Source organism: Candoia aspera, chromosome 2 (assembly GCF_035149785.1).
Source record: "Candoia aspera isolate rCanAsp1 chromosome 2, rCanAsp1.hap2, whole genome shotgun sequence".
Lineage (NCBI taxonomy): Eukaryota > Metazoa > Chordata > Lepidosauria > Squamata > Boidae > Candoia > Candoia aspera.
Window position 1 is genome coordinate 71,994,739 of NC_086154.1, and position 27,676 is coordinate 72,022,414.

General features: G+C 39.6%; 2 protein-coding genes across 5 annotated transcripts in view; one reads left to right on the forward strand and one right to left on the reverse strand.

The window, feature by feature from the left end:
* The window catches only part of TNIP1 (TNFAIP3 interacting protein 1), a 61,333-nt gene extending 51,779 nt beyond the window's left edge, over positions 1–9,554 (forward strand). For all 4 annotated transcript variants that reach the window (XM_063292183.1, XM_063292185.1, XM_063292184.1 and 1 more), the window contains exons 14-18: positions 3,208–3,333; positions 4,328–4,408; positions 6,453–6,650; positions 7,182–7,269; positions 7,855–9,554. In XM_063292183.1, the coding sequence (XP_063148253.1) occupies positions 3,208–3,333; positions 4,328–4,408; positions 6,453–6,650; positions 7,182–7,269; positions 7,855–7,898 (537 nt within the window). In that variant the 3' untranslated portion in view covers positions 7,899–9,554. The remainder of the gene's footprint in view (positions 1–3,207; positions 3,334–4,327; positions 4,409–6,452; positions 6,651–7,181; positions 7,270–7,854) is intronic.
* Positions 9,555–10,342: 788 nt separating this feature from the next.
* GPX3 (glutathione peroxidase 3) lies at positions 10,343–20,699 on the reverse strand. The gene is made up of 6 exons (XM_063292191.1): positions 20,492–20,699; positions 18,277–18,369; positions 15,356–15,506; positions 13,672–13,789; positions 12,521–12,620; positions 10,343–11,827 (listed from the first exon to the last, which is right to left on the reverse strand). The coding sequence occupies exons 1-6, from the start codon at positions 20,576–20,578 to the stop codon at positions 11,618–11,620; spliced, it is 759 nt and encodes a 252-aa protein (XP_063148261.1). The 5' UTR covers positions 20,579–20,699; the 3' UTR covers positions 10,343–11,617.
* Positions 20,700–27,676: the final 6,977 nt, after the last annotated feature.

Consider the following 27,676-nt stretch of genomic DNA (forward strand, 5'->3'; position numbering starts at 1 on the left):
TCAGCAATTCATGGAGCGAGAATTGCCAGATGTACAAGCTGGGTTTAGAAAAGGCAGAGGAACTAGGGACCAAATTGCCAATATCCTCTGGATAATGGAAAAAGCCAGGGAATTTCAGAAAAACATCTATTTCTGTTTTATTGACTATTCTAAAGCCTTTGACTGTGTGGACCATAACAAATTGTGGCAAGTTCTTAGCTGTATGGGGATACCAAGTCATCTTGTCTGCCTCCTGAAGAATCTGTATAACGACCAAGTAGCAACAGTAAGAACAGACCACGGAACAACGGACTGGTTTAAGATTGGGAAAGGAGTATGGCAGGGCTGTATACTCTCACCCTACCTATTCAACTTGTACGCAGAACACATCATGCGACATGCTGGGCTTGAGGAATCCAAGGCTGGAGTTAGAATCGCTGGAAGAAACATTAACAATCTCAGATATGCAGATGATACCACTTTGATGGCTGAAAGCGAAGAGGAACTGAGGAGCCTTATGATGAAGGTGAAAGAAGAAAGTGCAAAAGCTGGCTTGCAGCTAATTTTCAAAAAAAACCAAGATTATGGCAACCAGCTTGATTGATAACTGGCAAATAGAGGGAGAAAATGTAGAAGCAGTGAAAGACTTTGTATTTCTAGGTGCGAAGATTACTGCAGATGCTGACTGCAGTCAGGAAACCAGAAGATGCTTAATCCTTGGGAGAAGAGCAAGGACAAATCTCAATAAAATCGTTAAGAGCAGAGACATCACACTGACAAAGGTCTGCATAGTTAAAGTAATGGTGTTCCCCATAGTAACATATGGCTGCGAGAGCTGGACCATAAGGAAGGCTGAGAGAAGGAAGATCGATGCTTTTGAACTGTGGTGTTGGAGGCAAATTCTGAGAGTGCCTTGGACTGCCAGAAGATCAAACCAGTCCATTCTCCAGGAAATCAAGCCAGACTGCTCACTTGAGGGAATGATATTAAAGGCCAAACTGAAATACTTTGGCCACATAATGAGAAGACAGGACACCCTGGAGACGATGCTGATGCTAGGGAGAGTGGAAGGCAAAAGGAAGAGGGGCCAACCAAGGGCAAGGTGGATGGATGATATTCTAGAGGTGACAGACTCGTCCCTGGGGGAGCTGGGGGTGTTGACGACCGACAGGAAGCTCTGGCATGGGCTGGTCCATGAAGTCACGAAGAGTAGGAAGCAACTAAACGAATAAACAACACAATATTTAATTGTTTTATCTGCCAATAAGGATAGCATTATTAGATTAGAATCTAATCATTGTTGCAATTTATCATTTTAATTCATAACTCATACTGGTTATTGTTAATTGTCACCTCTTCATTTTAATAATGATCTGAAGTTTTAAACTGATACAAGATATTTTAGCTGTCAAACTAAAGTAACTTTGAATTTTTAAAAATATAATCTTAAAATGCTTGTAAATCTCCTCTTTTAGCTTCTCGTTTTTTTCTGTCTCCCCCTCGCCCCCCCTGGCTGTGTTCTTAAATATCTAATAAAATAAAAAATACAATTAAAAGAAAAGCAGTAGGGTTATTTCTGTCAAACAGAATCATTTCAGTTTGAGACTAATGTTAGGCTAAAGTTGAATTCAGGGGTAAAAATAATATTTTTTTCAGCAGTTTGGATGGTTCCTACCAAGCAGCAGTTCACTTACTGAGGTTTCTCCATCTTTGTTTAATACGGTGTCTCATGTTGGTACTCCTTTTCAGATTGTTAACACTATTTTGATTTTAGGAGGGGGGAATACTCTCTTGATTTTGAATCTACCATATCTTTTTTTCCCCTCTTGGCACATCAAAAGATGTAGATTCTTATCCTTTAATACTTTTCCTTTAATTATTTACCAGATGTCACAAAATCTGAAGTAAAAAGTAAAATAGCTGTTCAGTAAAACATTGTTGAAGCAGACATTCATTTAATGGAGTTTGGATGCAAAAGACAAAAAAATGTGTCTGGACATTGCCTGGAAAAACAGACAAAGTCTACTAAACCATGTTATTTATATTTTAAATTATTTGTTGTGTTTTTACTCTGTTTTTATTTTGTTTTCATCGTTAGCTGCCCAGAGTCATGTATATGAGATGGGCAGCCATGTAAATGTATTAATTAAATAAAAATAGATGTTTTGGGGAAAAATTGCTGGCTGTGATGGGCAGATCAGTGGACAGATGGAAGGAAGATCATAGATTGGGCAGGCCAGCAGGAAGATTGGCAGCTATGGTCAGGATAGAACTGTCCTTTCACCTTTTGAAATCATACACCTTTTGTCATTTGCACAATTTTTTGTCATTTGGCCTCCCCCACCTTTGTTGTACTAGATTATGAAATATTTCACTTTTAAAAAAATCCTACCCTGCTTTATAGCTTTCTATGTTGAATTCACTCTCACAAGTCTGAAAGGTACATGTTGTTCCCATAGTAGATGGGCAACAGAGGTAGCACCTCATCTAATGAACTATAATGAGTTCACCTGAAGACATGCAGATCCAGTCCCTTAAATCAAAGCTGCCCACATCATTTCAAAACTTGAGTTGTGAGTATTTTCAAATAAAAAGAATGATCCTTTTCTCGTCAGCTAAGGCCGTGTTACCAATTTCATTAAACAAAATTTTATTGTCAAAGAGGATTTTAATGGGTTTCTGCCTATATGAAAAGATTTAGCAGTTCGTATTTGTTGTACTTCTGTAGTTTTATGGGTATTAACATTTGTACTAGTTTCACTGGTGGATCTTATTAATTGACCATTAATGTCAACAATAATTAATATTATTGTTAATTGCTTTAAGTGTCTTTTTGAAAAGTTATGTATGCCATATCAGTTGGAAAGCATGTTGAAAATATTTTTATCCTTAAAGATATTTTTTTTGTAGAATTAATGACTTGCTGTTTACTGCTTGTATACACAATACTGTTTTTTCTTTTAAAAAAATTAGGAAAATAGGCTAAAAATGAGTTAACTAACCTTCAAATGGGCCAGAATGGAAACTGGTATGTGAGGGATTACCATGAGTTTGCGAAGGAATTTCAGTTGTCAGATGATCCCATGCTTTACAAAACTATGGCACAGTATTTAAATTTAGTTTTCTGCATGTTGTGTTTTCCTGACATCAGTGCTGGAACATGGTGATGTAAATTTAGGGGCATAACTGTCTGATCCTAGAATTTAAGTCCCTCTTTTTTTTTTCCAGGTGAAGATTTTTGAGGAGGATTTCCAGCGGGAGCGGAGTGACAGGGAAAGGATGAATGAAGAGAAAGAGGAGCTGAAGCAGCAACTAGAAAAACTTCAGAAGCAGTTGACCCTTACTAATAACCAGGTAGGAAACCAAAATAATCATTCTGAGTTTGGAAGTTCTGGTGATCTAAATTTAACCTCTTCCGCAGAATCCCTTGTATGTGGCTTCTATGGAAGAGATGAAATTTGGACCATTTGCCATGATCTATGCAAAACCCCAGTCTGCTGACTAATCTGAACTAAATATCTTGTGTTTTTGTTATTGTGGGGTGCTTACCAAAATCTCCAGGTAACCAAGATATATCCTTCTGAGCAACTACCACTGCTTCCTTCTGTCTCTTGGTCTCTTTCCCCATTTCTTGGTACTTTCAAACATTCTCTCCTTACCTCTTTATCTTTTCTTCTGTGTTTTTCAGCTTGCATGCCCATTTCCCTCCTCTAATCCTAGCCACAATCCTTGGAGGTTTATGGATAGGCTTGTCCAGCCGTATCCTCTCCCAACGTCCTTCTTCTAAGAATAGCTGTTCTCATAGATGAATGCAACTCAGAAGTTATAGTTTGATTATGTAGTTCCCATCTGCCTCTTGTTTTATTCCTGAAGAAATTAAAAACGTGCAAAAAAGGGTATGCTTGGACAGCTTTTTGAAAAGAGATTTTAAATGGAACTAGAGGAGGCAGGTCAGTAAGTAGAGTTAAAAGGTATTTGAGTACTTGAGTTGTAAAGCAGTGGAACCCATAAGACTTTGTAGTCACCACCTAGAGAAAATGATTCTTCCTGTCAGGTGCCCACCGCAGTTTCATATGCTCTTGTAGTGCTCTTGTCTCTTGGGTTACCATCCAACTTTGCTTGCTCTCTATGAAAATATTCTCCCTATCTTCCAAGAGGTATGGAACAAAAATACTCTAGCGCTCTCTGTGTTAATGTTCCATAATGGACATCCAGAATCCAGTTTAGCTAAACTGCAGATCTGAGCAGAATATTTGTATTGCTCTGCTTGTCTTCAGCGCTAGAATGCAGCGCGCATGGAAGTTTATATTCCTTTCTTTCCTTTTTTGCCTCCTCTTTTCCATGGCAGCTGCGTATCTTTAAAGAGGACTACCATAAAGAGAAGGAAGAAAAGGACAAGTTTAAGAAACTGCTTAAACAGCACAAACAGGTATGGAATACTATGGAAAAGCAAATGCCAGCTGGCTTAACGTTATGGCTTCCCAGTATTGAATATATGCCATAGTCACTGGACTTTGGGCACTGGAAAGAAGACTGAGAGACCAACTTCAACATGCAGCTCATATTTAATTTGTTTTGTAAATTCCAATAACTCCCGTATAGCCAGTTCATGTTAGGAATGGTCTGTCAGTCTGATCAATTCTGCATTCATTATCCATAAGTCCTTTCTTGTCTTATGTCCACATTAATAGGCACATATTTTTAATCTCTACCAAAAACTAAACATGTATTTTTAAAAGGGCTTGTTCTTCTTGCATGCCAGGAAGTGCCAAAGCCAGAGGGTGTGTCAACCTCTGTATTACTCTAGGGCCTCATTCCCCAGTCTGATAGTTTGAACTAAATGTGAGAGTTTTAAGCCCAGCACATTGCTGGGGCATCAGATGGAGAAGTCTGGTTCTTTAAGCATCCTAATTAGCAGCATCGTTATCTTTGTAAAACCCTGTCAATAGTGCTTTGAAGGAATGAAAACACTTTGAAAATTAAATGTCTTCAGAATGTGAAATCTGAATTGCACTATACTGATAAACATAAGAAATTGCAGAATAATCTACTTCAGTAAGTACTGGCTGCCTTCACGCATTATGCTAAGCAAGGAATTTTACATACATTGGCCACCTAATAATATTTTCTAAAAAAGTAGCTGAAATCTCACAAGCTTTTGAAAGGAAGATCACTAAAATCTCAGGCGTGAGAACACCAGAATCTTGCAAGTTTTGTTGATCTGTAAAATTTCATCCATTTTAAAAATATTTTTTTTAAAAAAGGGAGTCGCACAGTTGCCATCGTGTATGCTATATAGATTTGGATTGATGTGGTATGGAAACCAGCCTTTCTGTAATAACAGTACTCGTGTTAAAGCTGTTCTTTCCTCATATGAAGACATTAACATGCAGGGAGATGTCTGTCCCAAAGCTAACTTGAAATGGAAGTCCTTTGGGGCTTTAACTACTTGACCCACAATCTATCTGAGATATGCCATTTCCTTCCTAAGATTTCATTGGATTGAAATTCCAGCCATTGCTTTGGTTTGGTTAAATTAATGAGAGATTGACAGTATTGCACCTTGGTGGGGAAATGTTTTGATGTCTTCCTCCTTTTATGTAATAAAAATACCTGCAGTTTCATGGCTTTTTCTAAAGAACAGGAAGAACAAAGTTAATGTGACTTTCCGTCTGAGTTCAAACTTTCGTTTTCCAAAAGGCCTGTACTGGTGAAGGAGGTGAGGTGCCCCACAGCACTCTACAAAGACAGGATTTTGCCAGACTCACAGCCTTGAACTGGTGTTTATTGAAACCCCCTTTGGGGACTGATATCCCCTTAGTTTTACAACAGCCTCCTTGGGTCCTTCCTGATGATTCAGCTTGCAACAACCCAGTGATTGGGGATATGAAAATTATAGTAAAATCGTATCTGACGGGACCCCTGTTGGGTTAGGCTGATCTAAAGATACCTTCCCCAACTTGTGCACTGCCCAGAAATGTGGACTTGAATTTTCAGAATTGTCCATCTTCTCTGGCCATTGCTAAAAATTCTAAAAATTGAAGTCCACACATTTGGAGTATCCAGATTTAATAAGGCTATGAGGTTCTTGGATGTTTGTTTTATATACTAAGATGGTATAACTGAAATTACAGCCAAGATCAAGTCTAATTTGTTTTTTCTTGACTTTGTCCTGTGGTAGTGAGAGATAACCCTTCCCCCGCAACCCCAACCCCTCCTCTATACATAGAGAGAGATTGGGGGCACATTTATATGCTACCTCCTCTAAAGACTATTCTTTCCTCTTTATCCTGACAACAGATTAAAATATCGTACACGGGACATGATTCCTTCAGTTGGCTTTAAAAGGGGATAAAAAGGCATAGGTCAAGCCAAAGCATCCTGCGTTGATTAGGGGATAAGTCATTAACCTTTCTGAATTAGGACTTCCACAAAGTTCCATCATTTTCAACTTCCTGCTTTCTCACTTGTAGCATTCAGGTGACAGACTGCATCCAGAGCCGCAACCAGGACAAATGAGCCCAGTCTGCCCCGTGTACCAGTTTCAGTGCTCTCCTCCAGTCCCACCACATGTGTTTCATGGTTTTGAGGACTGGCAGCAGATCCGGTACCCACCATCAGCAGTGGCAAATGAGCATCCTCCAGTTCAGAATTACCATCGTGTCCCACCTGTGAGTTAATAAAATGTGAAGAATCAGAGTAGGGAACTAGAAGCAATAAGAATAGCCTGCAATTGCCAATCATTTTCTTCTATCCAAAAAAATGGATAGAATTGGAATTCTCAGATTCCATGCCAAGATTTGTGTACAAGGAAACAGAAGAATGTCAACTTGTGTATTCAACAACTGATGCTGTCTTGTATTTATACAATGCTGCCATTCATTATGAAGAACTGCGAAGTTTCCACTAGAAAATATACAGCAGGGATGTTTCAATTCAAACCGTTTTGAAGTTGAAGCTCCCCTTTTCTGGTTTGATATGTCCCATCTCTGAGCACAAAACACACTGTTTAAGATACTGTATGTATTTGTCCATTTTTGCTGAATGATATTCAGTAATTGCCCATGAGTTCCAGGATGCACAAAACAGCCAATTTCACACGTGAAATGGCTATTTCATGCTTGAAATAGAACATTTCATGTTCAGGGGGCGGGGGCAGTTAAACTTGAAAAGATTCAAATTGAAATGTATTTTTCTTATAGCCAGATTATACCTGGTATCCAGCATGTGTTATATCACACAATCAGAACACACGAGGGGACGGTGTGAAACAATTTCCCAAGGAATCTGGTGAGAAAGAGCTTTCTATTTCTTTCATGAGATCCTAGAATACCTTTTTCAGTGACACTGTTCCTGGCTCTCACTTTTAGGATCAACTAACTTGTGAATATGATTCATGTGGGAACATTTAGCATGACCCTGATTTGTGAATCATTTGAAGGGTCTTCATGACCTTATTAAATAAGATCATTACTAGTCTGTCTGTCAGACATTTCCTAGATTTGATCTTCAGGTGCTCTGAGTTCATTGGTTTGGTGTTTAGGTCTGGAGTGAGGAGAGCCCTAGCTTGCAATTCTGTATCTATCCTTTTCTGCTTTTTTATATCTACATTTTTAAATGTTTTCTTTCCCATACATACGAAATGCTAAATATTCAAAGTTTTCTGAATGTCAGTTACTGTATATCACTCAGGACGTTCTGAATAACCAACTGAAAGCTGGCTCTGGAAACCAGAGTGCTTGATACTAGTGAGGATTTGGGTGGCAGATCCATTTCACCTGAATGCTGTGCAAGCTAGCAGCCTTGGCTAGGAGAATTAGGGTCTTGGTAATACAAGATTTGAAAATTATTTTAATACATATGTTTGCTTTTCAGACCCTACAGGTCTTGGGTTACCTAAAAATCAAAGACCTGTTTAACTTTGTGGTGATATGTGTAAACTACAGAAGTGGAACAGCATCATGTGTTTGTCCAGCTCACCTCCTTACTTCTGGACATTGGTCAAATTTATCTGTGTATAAAAACGATCCACACCGCTTGGATACTTGAGATAATAAGCACTTTCAGCAGGATTTTCTGACACTGAATGGCAGATGCTGCCAAGAAGCAACCAGTGACCCAGTGCTTTTGGACAATCTCTCCTTTTGAAATCTCTGGATCTTGTTTTCTCTCAGCATTTGGATCCACAACTTTTTCTCCTCCTACATTCAAGGATTCAGCTGTAAGAGAACACCTGTTGAGCAAACACTAGGATTTCTGGGTTATCAGGACCTATGTTTAGCTGATTCTCTTACAATAGGGCAGCTGTATATCTAGGATGTGGCAATTTTGCATTCGTTGGCAGTGAAAGCATGCTTTGGGCAGCACAGCAGTCCTTTTATAATAACTAATGACTGTACAAGTTCAGGATTCAGCAGTTGCACAAGGACAAAGAGAAGAAATCTTCTCATGTTTGTCTAGATAATGTATAGGAATAAAAATGAATTATATACTCATACACACATACACATTTCCTACTCTGAATGAATTATACACTCACACAGAGAGAGACACACACATTCAAACTTGTAGTTGTCAATAAATACGTTAACCCTAGTGGTTGTTAATTTGAGTTGAAAACTGTTCATACTAGTTTAATTACCCACCTATCCCTAAAATATGGCAGCCCTTTTTGCTCCCTCTTAGTTGAAAGCATATTCCAGTTCTTCACATATCCTACTGCATGTTGCGCAGTGGAATTACGTCTGATTATTTAAACTGCTCAGTGGGAATAGGCTTCAGATTTCACTTCCCGGCTTCTATTTTTGTCCCATTCCTGGTTACTCTTGATCCTAGCTTATGGACTAGATAGATCTGTTCCCTGATCTAACAATGCAGGTCTAATTTTCTTTTGTTGGAGAAAGGGTATATTTGCCCCTCACATGATTTAAATGGGTTAGATGGATGGTGAGTCTTTTTTTCCCCCCCAGATTACTGGTCCCTTGGAGCAATGTTATGAAATGCTGAACCAGCCAAGCAATTTTCAAAGTGTGTAGCACTGGAAGTGGCATAAATTGCTTGTAACATGTTCCTCTAAAACATGGAATATATATGCTCATTTGAAACTAGAATTCATGTTCACCAATAAGCACATAATTGAGAAATAATTGTGTGTTTTCTTTTTCTTCATCAAATAAAGGAAAAGAAAAATGATTTCAGAATGTTCGCAGGGCAAAGAAAAATGCAGAACATGAGTGTTGTGAAGAACCTGTAAACCTCTTCTCTTTTAAAAAAAAATCTTTTCACTGAGTTTACCTTCTGTCATAGGGAAGTGTCTGTCAATTATTATAGAACAAATTGTATTGTAGGAAGAGGTGAAAGGACAGGCATAATAGGATTGGATGTTTTGCATGTCTACAGTCTCTAGATGGAGACCTCTTTCCAAAACATTTTGAGAAACTCTTAGCCTGCGTAAACACAGTGGCAATTTATATGAATATTTTACTAGCTAATATTCTGGTTTCAAAAAAGCATTGGATAATTTGTGCAAAATTATCTTAAATATATTCAGTTTAATAAAATACATGTTTTCCTGGGCTGTGGCTGGAGTTTTATATCTGAGCTTTGCTCGCTTACTATGTAAGTCTTTGTAGTATGCTGTGTTTTTATTAGATACCTTTCAGATTGCCATGAAAGGAAAAGAGATGTGGGGGGAAGAAGTGCGCTGTTTCCTTTATGCCCCCAAACAATTCCCTACAATGCAGGTAAAAGGAAAAAAGTTTTCACACACTGCTTGGATCTTCTCTTCTCTTTGAATCTGAATATTATGAAATGAAATCCGAGAAAAAGCACAGCTGCCTTTCCTAGCCTTATGACTTCGTGCTTGAGATCACAGAGAATATATTTAGCATAGAATAGTGTCTGTCACACATGTGTTTTTAATGCATGCTATCCTGGCACCAAACGTGAGCTGTAAACCTAGAAATCCTCTAGTCAACTCTGCAAACATGAGGGCTAACAGATCTGGGCTATCAAGATCCAGAAAACCTCTAGAAGGCAGCAAAAAGGTGCAGAAAAAAAATGAAACCTTGATGTCATTTAGTGGGCATCCAGAGACCTGCAGCCCAGATACAGCAGTGTTTTTCAGTTTCTTGAATATGGAACTAACAGTGGTGACCTATATTGCATATCTGTGTTAAAGTTACCATGTGAATGTATATGGATGCACTTTCCAAGAAGCATTGTATAAATATGATCTACCTGATAGCAGTGAAATGGTCAAACTTAAGATCTCAGCATTTCCATAGTAGGAAAGTGGCTGCATGATGAAAGTAGTAAAATGGAGCATTGATCTGTATTAAAAGAGAGTCTCTCACAACAGAAGTGCATTGAGAATTTGCTGTTTTTATTTGGCAGTAGATGTGGAGGTCAGAGAAGCTGGGATCTTGGGGTTAATAGGAAGGAATACATCTCTGCACAGGTTGTAGTGAAGTAGCTGAATGCACTTAAGAACTACTCCACTGCCTTGCAGTCTTAGGCCAGGTCCCACTCTTAGCGAGTTTTCAGACCAAACCATCATTCGGATGCATTTTCCTTGCCCCCAAATCCTTTGTCTCATCTTCTCTCCGCTCTCAGAAACAAAATCATTTGAGAAATTCCAGTTCATACATTCTCTACATGGAATGTCTGTTCTGTATTTTGAGGAAGGGAGATAAACTGTACTTTATCCAGAGATGCCAAGGATATTAATTCCATCTATTTTGGAGGGGTCATCCTGTTTTCAATAGAACTGTGTGTAACCAAGATAGTAAGGATCGTACATAAGGGTCAGTGGGTGAAGACATGAGTGTGCTGAGGATGTGACATAGTCTGTTACAGACAAAGACCTGCAACAGATCTACAGCCTTAAAGGTGCCATGAGACTCTTGGAAATGTGGTTTTGAGCAAGTATAACGCGGCCTGAGTTATGACTAAGGATTTGTTGCTAAAAACAAAATATCTTAGCAGTTTAAAACAACAAAATTAAGTGGGAAACTCTTAGTGAATGTAGTATTTGATGTTCACATAATGTTGGGAATGAGTTTAAATTGCTAAAAATGAACTAGATTGACTTTAATATTGTGACACAATGGGTCAATGTACAGCTTGTAATTTTTAAAAAATTCTTAATTTTGTTGTTTTTAAAATTTGTAGAGTATGTTTTGCATCAATATGTTAATGAAAATGAGGAATAGTGTCCAATTTTCTTCAGTAGTATAATATCCTAGAGATGCAAAACCAAAACGTTATCTTGTTCTTGTGCTGCTCTCAACTTTAGTATTAGACTTTTGAAGTAGTATCAGAAGTTACTAAAATGGTTTCTCAGTACTCTCTTCATCCTGTGGAAATTAAAGCTATCACTGGAGTAAACCGAGTTCAACTTTCTTCTGTAAAGTTATGCTTGGAAATATGTCAGTTAAGATTAAGAATTTTGATGTTAAACTTCAGCAATATTAGTATATGAACTGGCACCCTCTAGGATGAATTCTATCTTAACCTTATTTTAGCTGTGAATAAAGGACATTTGGATGATTGGTTGTTTGACCAAAGAAAATGAATATGTCTGGATATGTCTGCAGGCTCTCTCTCCTCCTTGAATCCATCTTCATTTGTATGGAATCTATCCATCCATGTTGTTTTTCCTCATGTATCTTAGAATATCATTCTTCACAGTGGCAACATTTGTCCGGTGAAACCACCTTATCAAGGGCTTTCCATTAGGACCAACCAAAAATTTCTCAAAGTTCCACTTAATGTCATGGATCTTCAGAGGTGACCAGAAGAGTTTTGCAGGGTCACCAAAGCTTTCCACAACAGGTGGACAGGAGTTCTGCCAGGAAAAAAATAGTTTATATTTTGTAACTGTTTCTAGAACAATAGAATTATAAGGTTTCTCATCTTTAGTCTAATGGCACAGGGGTGGATAGGATATAGAGAGAGAGATTTAGTCAACTGGGAACAAAATCTATAAGAAGATATATTTTATTGAAGTGACATTTGAGTCTTCTAAGGGGCTTATAGTCCATGTTATATTCAGATGTCTATTATGAAGCTACAAATGTTCTATTCCAAGTTGGTTGGCTCTACTGTAGCACTGTGGAATGATCCTTAAATCCAGTAATCCGTCACTTCCTAAGCAATTCCACCTTGGTTTTGGTTTGCATCAATAACATGTATAATTTTGGATTCCACCTTGCTCTGGAATGAATAAGAATGTTCTGCATTGAAGGCTCTAACTATCCCAAGGGAGAAAGGTAATTTTTGCTGATTCTCTGCAGCCCTCTGGTACCACAGCACCCCGAAGATTTTCCATCCCTCCAAAGGTAGATTTTCAGCGTGACAAGACATAGACTAAAATAGTAGGAAAATCCTGCCCCCCCCCACACACACATACACACTTTTCTGCCTGCAAGAACATTGCATGAGTAGGTGAAATTTTAGAATTAAGACTTTAGAAGTTTGTCCCTAATATCATCCAAACCTTATTGCTCATCTTCTCTGAAACAGTGCAGCCAATACAAACCTTCAGGAAGGTGTAAATTCTCTGTTCATTCTCCCCATTTACGTTGCCTTTCTGAAAGATCTGGAAATTGGGGACGAAGCCTCCCCCAGGTCTGACATATCTGGGAAAAAGGAGAAGATTGATAGTCACTTTCAGAGAGGGTGCAGCACGAAATAGCCCGCTTTGTTCTGAGGACAACTTCCCACTTCTATATTAGGGCTGATCATTCAGTGCCTTTGCCACTAAAGGCCTATATATCTGGCTGTGCAGCTACTGATACAATTTTTTTTTTAAATCATTGCCTGGAGAAAAGTTCAAACATGCACAGGTGAGACACATGCAGTCCCCATCCCTTGATGTTGTGACCCCTGATGCTCCAACAACTCACACTATTGAAATTGTTGGCAAACTGCTGAACGTACATGTCCTGCTGATTTGTTTTGTTTTTGTTGTTTTGTTTTTGTGGGGGGGATGTCAAACAAAAATGACACATTTGGCATAGCATGTATAATCCATGGCAGGGAGTGAGGCTTCCCATATCATAAAACATAATCTGTGAAAGTACCAGCTCATCATTCTGCCAATTTCAGTCTTCAATCACCCCAAAACAGCCTACAAAAGTGTGGCCTCCAGGTATCAAATGCTCATCCATTCTTTGATGAAAAGGTCCATTGGTTTGCCCAATTTTCATCAAGATGCAGAAAGGATAGATGTAACGGCTGGTTCTAAGACTGATAAAAGAATTAGGAGACCATTGTGTAAACCACCAGCTGCAAGCCCTGTAATCAGTGAAAAGACTAAGTGGCTTTCTGGTTTACAGGAAAGCAGTTGAAAAGAAAACAGAAGTCTCCATGTTAACTTTGGGGATATATTGGTTTTAAATGGGGACTAATTCATTTGCCAGAATTCTAGTAATCCCATCTCTTTCTTCTTGATAAATCTTGCAAAAGAGACTGAAAATGGTGTTTGAAGAATAATCATTCCTGGTTTAGGAACAGGCCAAAGAGCCTAACAATAGGTATACACTGAGGATACCCAAATGTAAGCTCATTAAAGAATAAATGATAAAGCCACAGAAGGAGACAGCAATCTAGCTGTTGGGAAGTCTGGCAAAGCTAACATAATCCTATATGAGTAGCATAGCCAGAAATGCATTCCTTGCATGTACTCACTTTAGTCCTGGAAGGATTTCAGAGTTCTGTCCAGGTTCTTGTTTTCCAAATTGATTGCATGGGAAGCCTAGGATAACGAGTCGGTCATTTCCCAGTGCAGTTTGTAGTGCATTCAGTTCTGTTAGATAAAGGCAATAGGACACTTCAGCGATAGGACTCTGTTCTGAACCTTCCATAAGGCACGGAACATTTCTTGAACGTTCTGAACCTTCTATAAGGCATTCCACACAGCCACAATCTTTGCCCTCTTAGTTTGAAGCAGCATTCTTTTTTATCGCAGCCCAGGGCCCAGCAGCTCTCCTTGCCTTTCTGTCCTTGAGCTGACCAATCTTCCTGGTGGCTGGCCAAAGGAGAGGACTAAACATGGCACTAAACAGATGATCCACCCCTTCCTTGTTCTTCCTCAAGGAAGAACACTTTAAAAACTGTATCTGACCATTGTATAGGAAAAGCAACAAAACCACCACTTGGAGGTTAGGGGATGGGCTGGTGCTGACCCACAGTGGGCCTTGGCTATAGCAGGGAGGAAATCCACAACGCCAAGAAGGGGGATGAGATGGAAGTTCCTGCTACTGATAAATTACACACTTGCAGCTCCAGAGGAAATACCATGAAAGTATCTTTGTAGCTTTTCCTTCAGAGCAAAACCTGAACTGGGAGATGACTGGCTTGGCTTGCTAAGCCCTGGAACGAAGGAATGACAGGGGACACCACTGATCTGAGATCAGTACAGCCACCACGTGTGGAGCAGCCTAAGCCAGTACAGGTCCAGTGTCATGACTTTTTTACTAATATATTCTGAGATATGTATTGCAATCTTAGATGGCTTAATATAGTTTTATTGCCATGTTTTTCCTTCACAGTATTCCATGAAATTTATTTATTTATTTATTTTCTATCCCGCCTTTATTTTTATTTTTTTTATAAATAACTCAAGGTGGCGAGCATACTTAATGTCCTAACAGTCAGGAACCACGCTGAGACGAGGAATAGGTCTCTAGTGTTTATTACTGCTACATAAGACAGAATCCTAACAAACTGAAGAAGCGTGGGAAAAACCCAGACAGATAAACCCCAAAAGTCAAGGCGGGTCTGATCTGTGTCTCTTTGAATGGCTGCTTAACTCCTCAGTACTACGCAGGCGTTTTCCCCCCTGGATAGGGGCCCCCTCCTGCTCACCATCAGTACTCATGACACTTAATACTCCTTCCTCCTCCTATTTTCCCCACAACAACAACCCTGTGAGGTGGGTGGGGCCGAGAGACAGCGACTGGCCCAAGGTCACCCAACCAGCTTTCATGCCTCAGGCGGGACTAGAACTCTCAGTCTCCTGGTTTCTAGCCTGTTGCCTTCACCACGAGACCAAACTGTGGAGATGCTCAAAAGAGCCATCATTCATCTTACTATATATCACAAATTACTGTTGCAATAAAAGTAAAACAGAGATTCAACTTGAGGAAGCTTTTACTCAAACTCTCAGCCTTCAATGACAGATCAGATCTGGGCTGTGGGATGTGATAAATACTTCTGAGCATTTCCATTCCAACCCAACGTTTTCGATTAGCTTCCATATTTCTGGCTATCGATACAAGGTTGCTGATGTTTTGTCTAGAAGTCCAACACTTGCTTACTTCAGCAACAGTTCATGATAGAGTGTACTTCTCTTCCTAGCTCAGGAACTTACCAAGGTATTGTGATGTGAGTCCTCAGTAGGTGGCCACATTTACAAAGAGGACAAACTTCCCCATATAATTCCGGAAAGGGATGTATTCATCAGTTAAAGTGAGAGCCCCATAATCATAGATTGTTCCTTGAATTGAGTCATAGCAGGCTACCTGGAAGACAGCACAAGACATAACAGGCAAGTAGCACAGGACAAAGCATACTTCCACAAGTTCTAACCTGTGTTCCAGATTCCCACACAAACTCCAGAATCAGCTAAGTACCTTGGTAAGCTAAGCTCCAGCCACTGAAATGGAACATGCTGTTCAATTTTATTAGAAGCCGCAACATACATTTTACAAAAATGCTTGTCATGGGAACTCAGCTGCAGCAATATCTGTATGGATTGAGGAATATAAAGACTTGCTAAGCTATCCTCCTTGCAGGACAGTGGATGTCCACAGTCTCTTTCCCATGTGCAAAGGGCAAGAAGCACAGCCTAGGAGCAAATTAGTGGTATGTGGCTTATGGTGTAAGGAGTGTTTCAACTGTTAAAGGGATGATGAAAGAGGCCACAACTTCTGAACTTCTCTCTTCTGTGGGGCTACGTCATAACTGTAGGAAGTTTGTGGGCTGACAGAACTATGAATATATTTTAAGAATATGTGAAGCAAACAGAGTAGAATATGCAAAATAAATCCTGGAAATATATTCAATCTCATAGGTGGTATGGAAGGTAGGAGAAAAGGATGTGCTAGACATGCAAAGTCTCCTAAATTCAATGTTTAGGGAGGGCTAAAACTCTAGAAAGTTGATGGTGGTAAATGCAGAGCAATTCCTGCCAGCAAAATGCAAGCCAGGACCTACTAGTAGAATTCAGTTCATCTGCTGTAGATTTCCAAGAACTTCTGCCACCATTCACAGTAACAAAAGACTTTTTCTTCCCCCTTTCCCAAAGTCGGCTGATCTAATGAAGAAACCTTTGGGATGGGATTTAGGAGGGTGTGTTTGTGTGTGTAGAATGAGAGAAAGGGTTACAGGTTTTGTTCACTTATTAAAAACAAATATTTGGTCTGTGTTTCAAATCACCCTAGTCCTTACTATGTTCAGTTGCTGGCCTGGAGAAGTAGATCTCGGAAGCATGAAGTTTGCCCTGGCACAGAGGAGACTGGGCTAGATGGACTAGTAGGGTGTTGCATAAAGCAGTCCCCACCAACCCCCTCACTGGAAAAAGAGTATTGGGCACTAGTTAAAACCAGTACATCTAATGACATAAGTCCACTTCATCAGCGTAGATTGTTATCCTAAAGTAGGATATGGAGTTGTAATGGGAATAAATCTCAGTGAGAAATGGACCCATGAACACTTAGGCTGTGATCATTTGTAAATCCTGAACATGCCAAGAAGTCATTGTTTTACTAAAGCAGTAATTTCTCTGGAGGTTTATGAGTATTATTTCTGAGGAATTGCTTCTGACGGTCACCTAGAAACATTTGGTTCCTAGGATATGACTAGAACATTTCAGCCATTCACTCTGCCTCTCTCCTGCACCAAGTCAGAAGTTCAACCTACATCAAAAATTGCTGCAAATCAGACACTAGCCATCTATTTCTTAATCATTTGTTTTTCTTGTTTGCATGAATAGTTCCAGAACAACAGAAAGGTTTAAACAGGAGTTGCTTAAACAAGATCATGTTTGTCACTCAGATATGGATCCCAGAAAAAAGAAAAGAAAAGAAAAAAGAACAGAACAGAACAGAATCTTGTGCCAGCTTTCCTCTACACTTTGGAGCACGGCAGTTTTTGAGGTTTTGCCTGTCATAAAGACATCTGGGAGCCTTTGTGAGGATTAAATGTTCAACTTCAGAGGAGTTTGATATGTTAAGGAAATGTATTAATAGAATGAAAATGTAGAGGCTTTAGAATATTCCTGATATTTGCATTCAAAAAATTTAAAAGAATTAATACATGCAGAACAACCACCATATATGCTTACTTCAGATTTAATAAATAAGGATTAACACTATATTCGCTTAACATGCTAAGCTGTAATATTCATTTAACTTATTCCTTATTCTGTACACTGCTTGCACCAATGTATGCAATATTCCATGTCATCTAGGCCTAATATTGATGCCATCTGCTTTGTCCAGAACTAGACTGTGCAACCTATTAAAAAAAACTAGGATACAAAGTCTGGTTTCTACACTTCTAAAATGGTGTCCATTTTAGGTCCAATGACACTGCAAATAGCAAGCTTTGGTTAAAGAATAACATGGCAGCACTCACTATTGCTTTACTCAGCCTTTACAGCTCAACAGGCAATGCACTTGTCAGCAAGTTACACAAATTAAGTAATTATAAACCTATGTTGTTTCAAGTTTCTTGTTCAGAATATTGTATTTCAGTTTTACTCAGTTTAACACACTTTTTCCTTTGGGAGGGAGGCTGTGGCATCTGTCACTGACTAGCAAATGGAAATATGATTAAGTTGCCAAATTTCAAAGTTGCAATTTCGAAGTGTCACCTTCACCTAATTGTTCTGAGAGAAAGAAAAGGCACAGATGGGAAAGTATCAAAAAGTGAGAAGACTTCCTATTTTACCCCAGCAAAGATACCAACAACATTTTTGTGCAGTGTACAAAAGCAGTCGTCATAGTTATTTTCATTTTGGTTTGCAGTTGCTGTTTTTGTCCTTGAGTATTTATTTGCCCAACTAGGAATTCTTAATTATGACCAGCATGGCTTTCCTCAACATGAATAGTGATCCTAATACAGGGCCACAGACTGCTTTATTATACATGGTGACAAACAGATTAAAGACAGAGTTGGTAACCGCAGTCCTCTCTAAATGGAGCATCCAGTGCTCCAGAATACACAAGTAGGCTAAAGTAGATGGTTGATTCCTTAAATGCTTTAGGAGCAAACACTAGAACATCCTACCTTGGCTGGATCTTGGGTCGGTCGAGGAAGAGGAACATGCAAACAGGATTTTGTATCCTCATGTTGGTGAGGTATATCGAGACCTGTCAAAATCTGATTCAGATCCAATGTAGTAAGACAGTTTTGTAGCAAAATCAAGGACTACTTAATAAGTACAGTACATGTTAAAAGCAATTATTATACATTAGCATTTCCTGTGTGTGAGAGAGGACATATTATATTACTTCTAAAGTCTATACCAACACAGCTCTGTAGTTGTTTACTCACTTTTTCTGTAAGAAATTTAAATCTATGATTAACAGTTTACTAAACTAAATCCTATTGAGATTGACAGTACAGTACTTACTCCCAACTGAGTGTGGATTAGGCTCTAGCTTTCATTGCACAATCACTCTTGTACACTCAGGGGAAGTGTCATGGATGTATATTCAATGTATATCCACCCAACTCTAGTGCCATCCAGAGAGGCTGATTGGTGGAAATTCGGTGAAGTACAGTGCCAGTGCCTGGGGAATTGCAACCTGGATTGGGGAAGGCCAGCTAGCCCATACAGTTCTTCTTTTCAATCTTCTTCATCAAATTAAGAAAAAAATCCAAGCGACAAAAAAGAACAAACATAACAATACAAGATCACAATTAATGGGAGAAGGAAACCATGCTATATTTGTAAGGGTGTGCAATAGATTTGGAAGGATTTCCATTTATTTTCCAGAGAAGTAGTAATCATGTTATCAGCGCAATCCTAAATACCTGAAGCAACTGAAGTAATTGCAAGTAATTCAGGAAAATTATGCTGTAACAAATATGTTACTCTCTAAGGTGCCACAAAACTCTTGAGCTGTTAATTCTATTCTGATACAGATCTCACTGCTTAAAGTGAATTAGAATGACTCCCAAACAGATTAAAATACCTGTTTATGTACTTTGAGAATGCAATATTTCACCTGCCAGAAGGCTGGCTAGGGAATTCTGGAAGTTGAAATCCACACACCTTAAAGTTGCTTTAAATGATAAATTGACCATTAAACTTCCTCTGCCAGCACTGGCAGCTTTCACTGTTCTTCTGACTTCAGCACAGTCAGTGTTTGCCAGAGTTTGCCTGTGCAAATACACAGCAATTCATGTAAACAAGTCTTTTGAGGATGATCTTGTCCACTGTGCTAAATACAAGTGGCCCTATCGAAGTGTTGTTCCACAATATTCGTTCTAATTGCAACACAGTCCTGGAGCAGTTTTCTTCCTCCTCTTTGGTGGGTTAATATCTGTCTCACCAGGGAGCTCCATAATTCTGAGTTCCTTTCTTATTTCCAGCGGTTCCCTGTCTCTGCTCTGTCCAGATTTGAATTGGACAAGTAGGGCAAAACCACTGAAAAAAAAGCTCCATCTTTTTTCCCCCCTCATCATTAACATCATACTCAATTGCACTTTTGAAAGCAAAATGACTTCATTTATCTTCATAACCACCCTGCAGGGTAGAGTGCTAGCCTTTCACATTACACAAAGGCGTATTTGCAGCCCACATTCACCTGGTACCTGCCCAGCAGCATCAGCAGAGCCTTAATTCTAGACCAAATTTAAAACATAGCATTTATTTAATCATCCTGAAAAATGTGCACATATCTCCCTTCTTGTTGAATCAAGCCTGCTGAGGCAACAAATTGCTTTCACTGTAATGGACAGGGGTGGAGGGAGTGCCCACTCACCAATTGCTAGGCAAACACCCTCATTACCTTTCACCGGCTGATGGGGAGCTGCCGGTTCATGCTGGGAGAAGTGCCTTCTTTATCCTTTGATGTGAGTATGACAGTAGAGGTTCAAACATGGGTCTTAATTTAATAAATAAATGCAAAAAAAAAAAAAAAAAAACCCCAACCCACCTCCCCAAAATGGTGCTTGTTGGCTAAAGCCAAACTGGGATTCATTTCAGTCGTTCTATTTCTAATACTGTGACTTTGAAGGGAGTGGATTTGGCTCCCATTTAACCAGTTCAGATTGGCTGCTGCTAGCTACAGATTTCTAAGATGTCTGTATCATTACTGTATCACAAATACTCTAAACCACTAGGCATTGCTCTCCATCCTTATCACCCTCTGCAGGCAAACACTGTCTGATGTAAGACCAGAAAGCACCACCTGTTTGGTCTAATGATATCCTCCTACAACACAATTTGGGCCACCACCACCACCCTCCTTGAAACAGTGCTAGAATGTCTTACCCTCTGTTGTTCCTGTCCCAAGTTGGGCTGAAATAAGCCAGCCAAGAGCATGGAGAGGATCCATGCACCTTTAAGTCTGCCCTTCATGGTAGGAGAGCCAGAGGGTCAGGGGCCCTGCACCCCTGGCCTCGCCTCCACAAACAGCTGTGCTGCTGCTTGCTGTAGGTGTCTCTTTGTATTTGTCTCTCTCTCTCTCTCTCTGTCACATAAACACCTTCCAGCTCAACAGCTAGTATAAAAAGGATGAAGCTAAGTGCTGGTAGCCAATCACGAAGCAGCAGGGACTTGAGGGCTGGTCCTTTTGATATTAACCATGTGGCTTCTGGGCTTCAGCATTCCTCAAAGGCTGCAGTGCCAAATGCTGCCCAGGTCCTTAACTAAATTGCTGTAAACCTACCTTAATGCTCAATTCAGCAAGTGGAACTGGATTAAAGGGAAGATTTGAGAACAGAGCATGTTCTGAATGGTCATTTAGAGGGAGTCATCAGAATAATATGACTCTGATGTGTTAGCACAAGAAAATCACATCCTGGGTCTCTTCTGCTGTAACTGAATGCTGTATATCTCTTAAGATGGGAGTATGTCCCATGGAACTCAGTGATCCTTGTTTCTGAGGACAATTGTATAGAGCTCTGTGAGTAATGTTTTTATTCCCACTTTCCTTTTATTAAAAACCAGGCATGTATTTAGATACATCACCTGTGTCCAGTATTCCCTAACTGGGCCTGGATGTGGCAATGGAAGTTGTAGTCCAAAACGTCTAGAAAAGGCTAAGTTTGGGGGAGTGGGGCAATTAGTATGAAGTCAATGGGATGTAGTAGTTAAGATACTGGACCAGGACTGAGGAAACTTGGGTAGAAATGTCCTTCAGCCATAGAAGCTCACTGGGTAACTTTGGGCTATTCTTTTCAGCTCAGCCTACCTCACAGAACTGTTGTTTTGAAGAAATTTGGAGGAAGGAGTACTAAATTTGCTGCCTTGAGGAAGTAAATAATTCTAACAAACAGGAAAGAGGAACTAGATCAAGTCCTAGCATTTACATCTAATTTGCCATTTCAAGAGGTATATTTCATAAAAACAGATCTAGGAATCGTTTTGGCATGACCAACAGATGCTCTGAATGATCTCATGTTCTTATCAAATTCCATAATGTTCCAGCACAACACTGTGAATTCTAGCCAATTCAAATTCAGAGTTGGAAATTAACTGTAGTTAAGATGCTCAGAACCTCAGAATGGTGCTCCTCATACAGTCTGGTAGTCAGTACTACCACTGATTTCTTTTCCATTATAAAATTAAGGAATCTTAGAGTTGGAAGGGACCATTGAGGTGAACCCCTCAGGAATCCAAATTACAAGAGGTGCTCACCAGCTCTTACTTTTTTTTACCCCTAAAATTCAGTTGGAATGTGCCTTCCGGTATTTTAATCAATTGTTCTCTGTCCTGCCCTTTGGAATGAGAGAACAGGCCTTGACCACTTTTTGTATGACATTTTGTCAGATATACTAACAATCTTTTGGAGACACTGGTTCACTGGGCCTTATGGAAGCCTTTGGAGGAACACAAAAATAGGTCAGGCTGATTTCCACATCGTCCTACTCACAGATGTAGAAGTAAATTGAACACCTTATTGCCATATACACCCAAAGCTTGGGATGAAGGTTTAACCTCCACCCCTCCTGGTGATCTTGCTTAAAATCATTACTTCTGTTTTTACCAATACGGAAACAGTTATCTTAATAAACATTATGGAGGAGAGAAGTATAGAAACTTAAACTCATCCCTTTCTCAGTTTTGCACACATTGTAAAGTGCTGACACAGTTGACTCAATAAAATTCTGACTCATGCATCCAGATGAAATGCAGATTTCAGATTTATTGATGATGCATACAGATGTTAAGCAAAAAGCCACGACTAAAAAAGTTCTCACACAGCTACCTGGTAAAAGCCACACAGGCACGTCAAAACCTCCTCCACACTCCCCCCCTTTTCCCTTAACAGTCCAGCATTCCAATCCTGGCTGGCTGGTACGACCTTGGATTCCTTCTCACTCTCAGCAACTTCCACCCCCCAATCCGGAGCTTGAGATTTGTTGCTTCAATGGCAGAGAACACAATCAACAGATCGAACAACTCTTTGATTGTGGGTTCTGACATACTGCGTCTCCTGAAAAAGAAAGGTATCTAATATGATTAATACAAAGAAATTATCAAGCAAAACAATTAAGGTTTAGACTTGCTAGGATACTTTGCATGAAACTTGTTTACATGATCTGGAGCCCTCACATGACAGCTATCCACCCACTCATGGTCCTGAAAATGTTTCCACTGGATTAGATATTGAAGTTTGCCCCGATGTTTTCTGGAGTCTAAAATTCCTTTCACTTCAAAATGCTGTTCTCCATTGATCATGAGGGGAGCTGGTGCTGGGGTTTCAGGGTGCCCCTGAGGAGCTTCATGCAGACGTTTCAGAAGGCTGCAATGAAAGACAGGATGGATCCTTTTCAGATTTTTTGCGAGTTCTAGCCTCACAGTTACTGGGTTGATGATTTGTTCAATTTCAAAGGGTCCCACAAACTTTGGGCCTGGTTTTTTAGACTGCTGCAATGATCTTAATTTTTTTGTAGACAAATATACTTTTTTGACAAATAAGCACATGGCTGCAACTCCCCCTTTACATTTTCCTGCAACAACGCTGCTCCAGTTGCGACATCTGATGCATCAGCCTGAATTACAAAGGGTTAAGCCAAATCTTAAATAGGCAATTTTTAACATTTATCCAGTAGAAGAAAAAATCTTCAACCATTTCTCATGAACAGGACTTAGCAGTGACAATAGGACAATTCTTGAAAAACACTGATGGGAGAAGTTCCTTCATGAGATCTTGCTTTGAGACTTAACTGAATAATGGAAAGCCAGGAAGGCTGCAGTCCAGAGAAATGTGGGACAGGGGATCACCCATGTTCTTTAGCCATTCTCCTGACAAAATAAATGCAAGAATACCTCCATGAACATTTCACTGAATTCTCCTTTTTTCTTTGAAAGAAACTTCAAAAGGTTTTTTTCCCCCATCAAATTGAATGGTGGGAAAAAATGCACTAACCCTGACTCTATTCCCAGCTATTAACAGGAAAACAGTGATCAAGCTGAGCACAATCATTGGGCAAGAAACAAGAATCAAGCCTCTTTCCTTCTCCATCAGGATGGTGGGATCAAGTAAAGGTATGGATTGAGGGGAATCAACAAAATCAGCTATATGGATCAATTGGAAATTATTTTCCAATCTATCACTCTATTTCATAGTTTCTGGAAAACTAGCTGGAGTTTATGAAAAAATATAGCGATTTTAAGAATATCAAAAGGAATACAGTATATGGAGTTCTTTTTGAATAAAAGAAGTAAGGGTTATTAAAAATTATGATTACTGACTTGCTTATCATGTAAATGTAGGTTTTACTGAACTAAAGTTATTCCACAAAAGCCTTGATTTTCATAACAATCAAGTGAAATGTTCTATTAATTATTGAAAAGCTCTAGGTGAAACAGGAGCCCATGAAATGAATACTCTTCCTCCCCAAATTGCCTACTTGATAAACCTGGTTGACTTCTCCCCAAAATTGGCAGGACTTAATAAGATTAAAGTATGATTGTACTCATAGAAAGGAAAACCTTGTTTTTGAACCACTCTCTGCTTCTGTAAAGATTATCACTGATCAAGAAAAGATCTATATTTCTTGGCCGGAGACACTCAGGGTGAAGAAAATGATATCTGTAGTAATTTGAATATTTGCAGGTAATGCTTGTAGGTGGATGGATCCATTTAGATGGATTCTAATTTACTAGCCTCTGTGGCCAGGACTTTTCTATGTTTCAGCAATGACAAAGACCAAGCTTGGGTGGAGGGTTGATTTTACATGTCATCTTTCTTAATTGTCTTTTATTTCCAGGATTACTTTTCTCGAATTTGAAATAAGGATTTGGGCATGGCTGGGTATATATTTATACAATTTTCTAATCTGGGAGGTTGTTATTGTTTTTTACAACGTCAAATGCCAGTTCTCACAGATGTGCAGGTTCATTTAGGTTATGACAACATATCATTTACAGATTATGTTTGAACTGAGAATGAGATCATTTTTAAACATTACCATTGCACTCCCTATCCACCATTGACACTGACACAAGATTTAATGCAACTAAAAAAAAAAGCTAAAAATGTTTTCATTTAATTAACTTTGAATTAACCAAAATCACAGAATTGGAAGGGACCATTTTTACTCTGTGGGATGTTTTTTTTCCAGACATTAAGCCAGCATCTTCCTTCTTGTAATTTAAATCCATTATCCTGCCCTCTGGGAAGATTCAGAATAGGTTTTGGTCTTCCTTGTGGCATTATTTAAAGTAGTTGAGGAGTACTATCCTATCCCTCTTGGTCTTTATTCTCAAATCTAAACGCTCTCTGTTCACTTTCTCTTTGTGGGACTTCGTTTCTAAACTCCTATTCATCTTCATTGCCCTTCTCTGAATCTTTCTAGTTGTCTGAAACCTTCTTAAAGTGCTGTGTCCAGAACAAAGTTCATGGTGCAGTCTAACCAATCCTGAATAAAGTCAGACAATGACTTCCTGTGATTTGAAAACTGTATCTCTGCTGATGGAACCTAAAGCTTCATTTGTCTTTTTGCAGCCATCTGTAATCAATGACTATTCCAAAGTCTGTTTCATAAGTACTATTGCTAAGTCAACAGATGCTGAAGAAGGTGAAGTAGATCGGTTCTATGAGGATCTGCAGCACCTACTGGACAATATGCCTAAAAGAGATGTTGTTTTCATCACAGGAGACTGGAATGCTAAGGTGGGCAGTCAGATGACACCTGGAATTACAGGTAAGCATGGCCTGGGAGAACAAAACGAAGCAGGACATAGGCTGATAGAATTTTGCCAAGACAACTCACTCTGCATAACAAACACTCTCTTCCAACAACCTAAGAGATGGCTTTATACATGGACTTCCCCAGATGGACAACACCGAAATCAGATTGACTACATCCTTTGCAGCCAAAGGTGGCAGACATCTATACAGTCGGTAAAAACAAGACCTGGAGCCGATGGTAGTTCAGATCACAAACTTCTTCCTGCACAATTTAGGATCAGACTCAAGAGATTAGGGAAGACCCACAGATCAGCTAGATATGAGCTCACTAATATTCCTAAGGAATATGCAGCGGAGGTGAAGAATAGATTTAAGGGACTGGACTTAGTAGATAGGGTCCTGGAAAAACTCTGGACAGAAGTTCGCAACATTGTTCAGGAGGCAGCAACAAAATACATCCCAAAGAAAGAGAAAACCAAGAAGGCAAAATGGCTGTCTGCTGAGACACTAGCAGTAGCCCAAGAAAGAAGGAAAGCAAAAGGCAACAGTGATAGGGGGAGATATGCCCAATTAAATGCAAAATTCCAGAGGTTAGCCAGAAGAGATAAGGAATTATTTTTAAACAAGCAATGCATGGAAGTGGAAGAAGACAATAGAAAGGAAGGACAAGAGACCTCTTCCAGAAAATTAGAAACATCGGAGGTAAATTCCAGGCAAAAATGGGTATGATCAAAAACAAAGATGGCAAGGACCTAACAGAAGAAAAAGAGATCAAGAAAAGCTGGCAAGAATATACGGAAGACCTGAATAGGAAGGATAACAATATCGGGGACAGCTTTGACGGTGTGGTCGGTGAGTTAGAGCCAGACATCCCGAAGAGTGAGGTTGAACGGGCCGTAAGAAGCATTGCTAATAACAAGGCAGCAGGAGACGACAGCATCCCAGCTGAACCGTTCAAAATCTTGCAAGATGATGCTGTCAAGGTAATGCATGCTATATGCCAGCAAATTTGGAAAACACAAGAATGGTCATCAGACTGGAAAAAATCAACTTATATCCCCACACCAAAAAAGGGAAACATTAAAGAATGCTCAAACTATTGAACAGTGGCACTCATTTCACATGCCAGTAAGGTAATGCTCAAGATCCTGCAAGGTAGACTTCAGCAATTCATGGAGCGTAAATTGCCAGATGTACAAGCTGGGTTTAGAAAAGACAGAGGAACTAGGGACCAAATTGCCAATATCTGCTGGATAATGGAAAAAGCCAGGGAGTTTCAGAAAAACATCTATTTCTGTTTTATTGACTATTCTAGAGGCTTTGACTGTGTGGACCATAACAAATTGTGGCAAGTTCTTAGCGGTATGGGGATACCAAGTCATCTTGTCTGCCTCCTGAAGAATCTGTATAACAACCAAATAGCAATGGTAAGAACAGACCACAGAACAACGGACTGGTTTAAGATTGGGAAAGGGTACGGCAGGGCTGTATACTCTCACCCTACCTATTCAACTTGTACGCAGAACACATCATGCGACATGCTGGGCTTGAGGAATCCAAGGCTGGAGTTAAAATCGCTGGAAGAAACATTAACAATCTCAGATATGCAGATGATACCACTTTGATGTCTGAAAGTGAAGAGGAACTGAGGAGCCTTATGATGAAGGTGAAAGAAGAAAGTGCAAAAGCTGGCTTGCAGCTAAACCTCAAAAAAACCAAGATTATGGCAACCAGCTTGATTGATAACTGGCAAATAGAGGGAGAAAACGTAGAAGCAGTGAAAGACTTTGTATTTCTAGGTGCAAAGGTTACTGCAGGTGCTGACTGCAGTCAGGAAATCAGAAGACGCTTAATCCTGGAGAGAAGAGCAATGACAAATCTCGATAAAATATTTAACAGCAGAGACCTCACACTGACAACAAAGGTCCGCATAGTTAAAGCAATAGTATTCCCCATAGTAACATATGGCTGCGAGAGCTGGACCATAAGGAAGGCTGAGAGAAGGAAGATAGATGCTTTTGAGCTGTGGTGTTGGAGGAAAATTCTGAGAGTGCCTTGGACTGCCAGAAGATCAAACCAGTCCATCCTCCAGGAAATAAAGCCAGACTGCTCACTTGAGGGAATGATATTAAAGGCAAAACTGAAATACTTTGGCCACATAATGAGAAGACAGGACACCCTGGAGACGATGCTGATGCTAGGGAGAGTGGAAGGCAAAAGGAAGAGGGGCTGACCAAGGGCAAGGTGGATGGATGATATTCTAGAGGTGATGGACCCGTCCCTGGGGGAGCTGGGGGTGTTGACGACTGACAGGA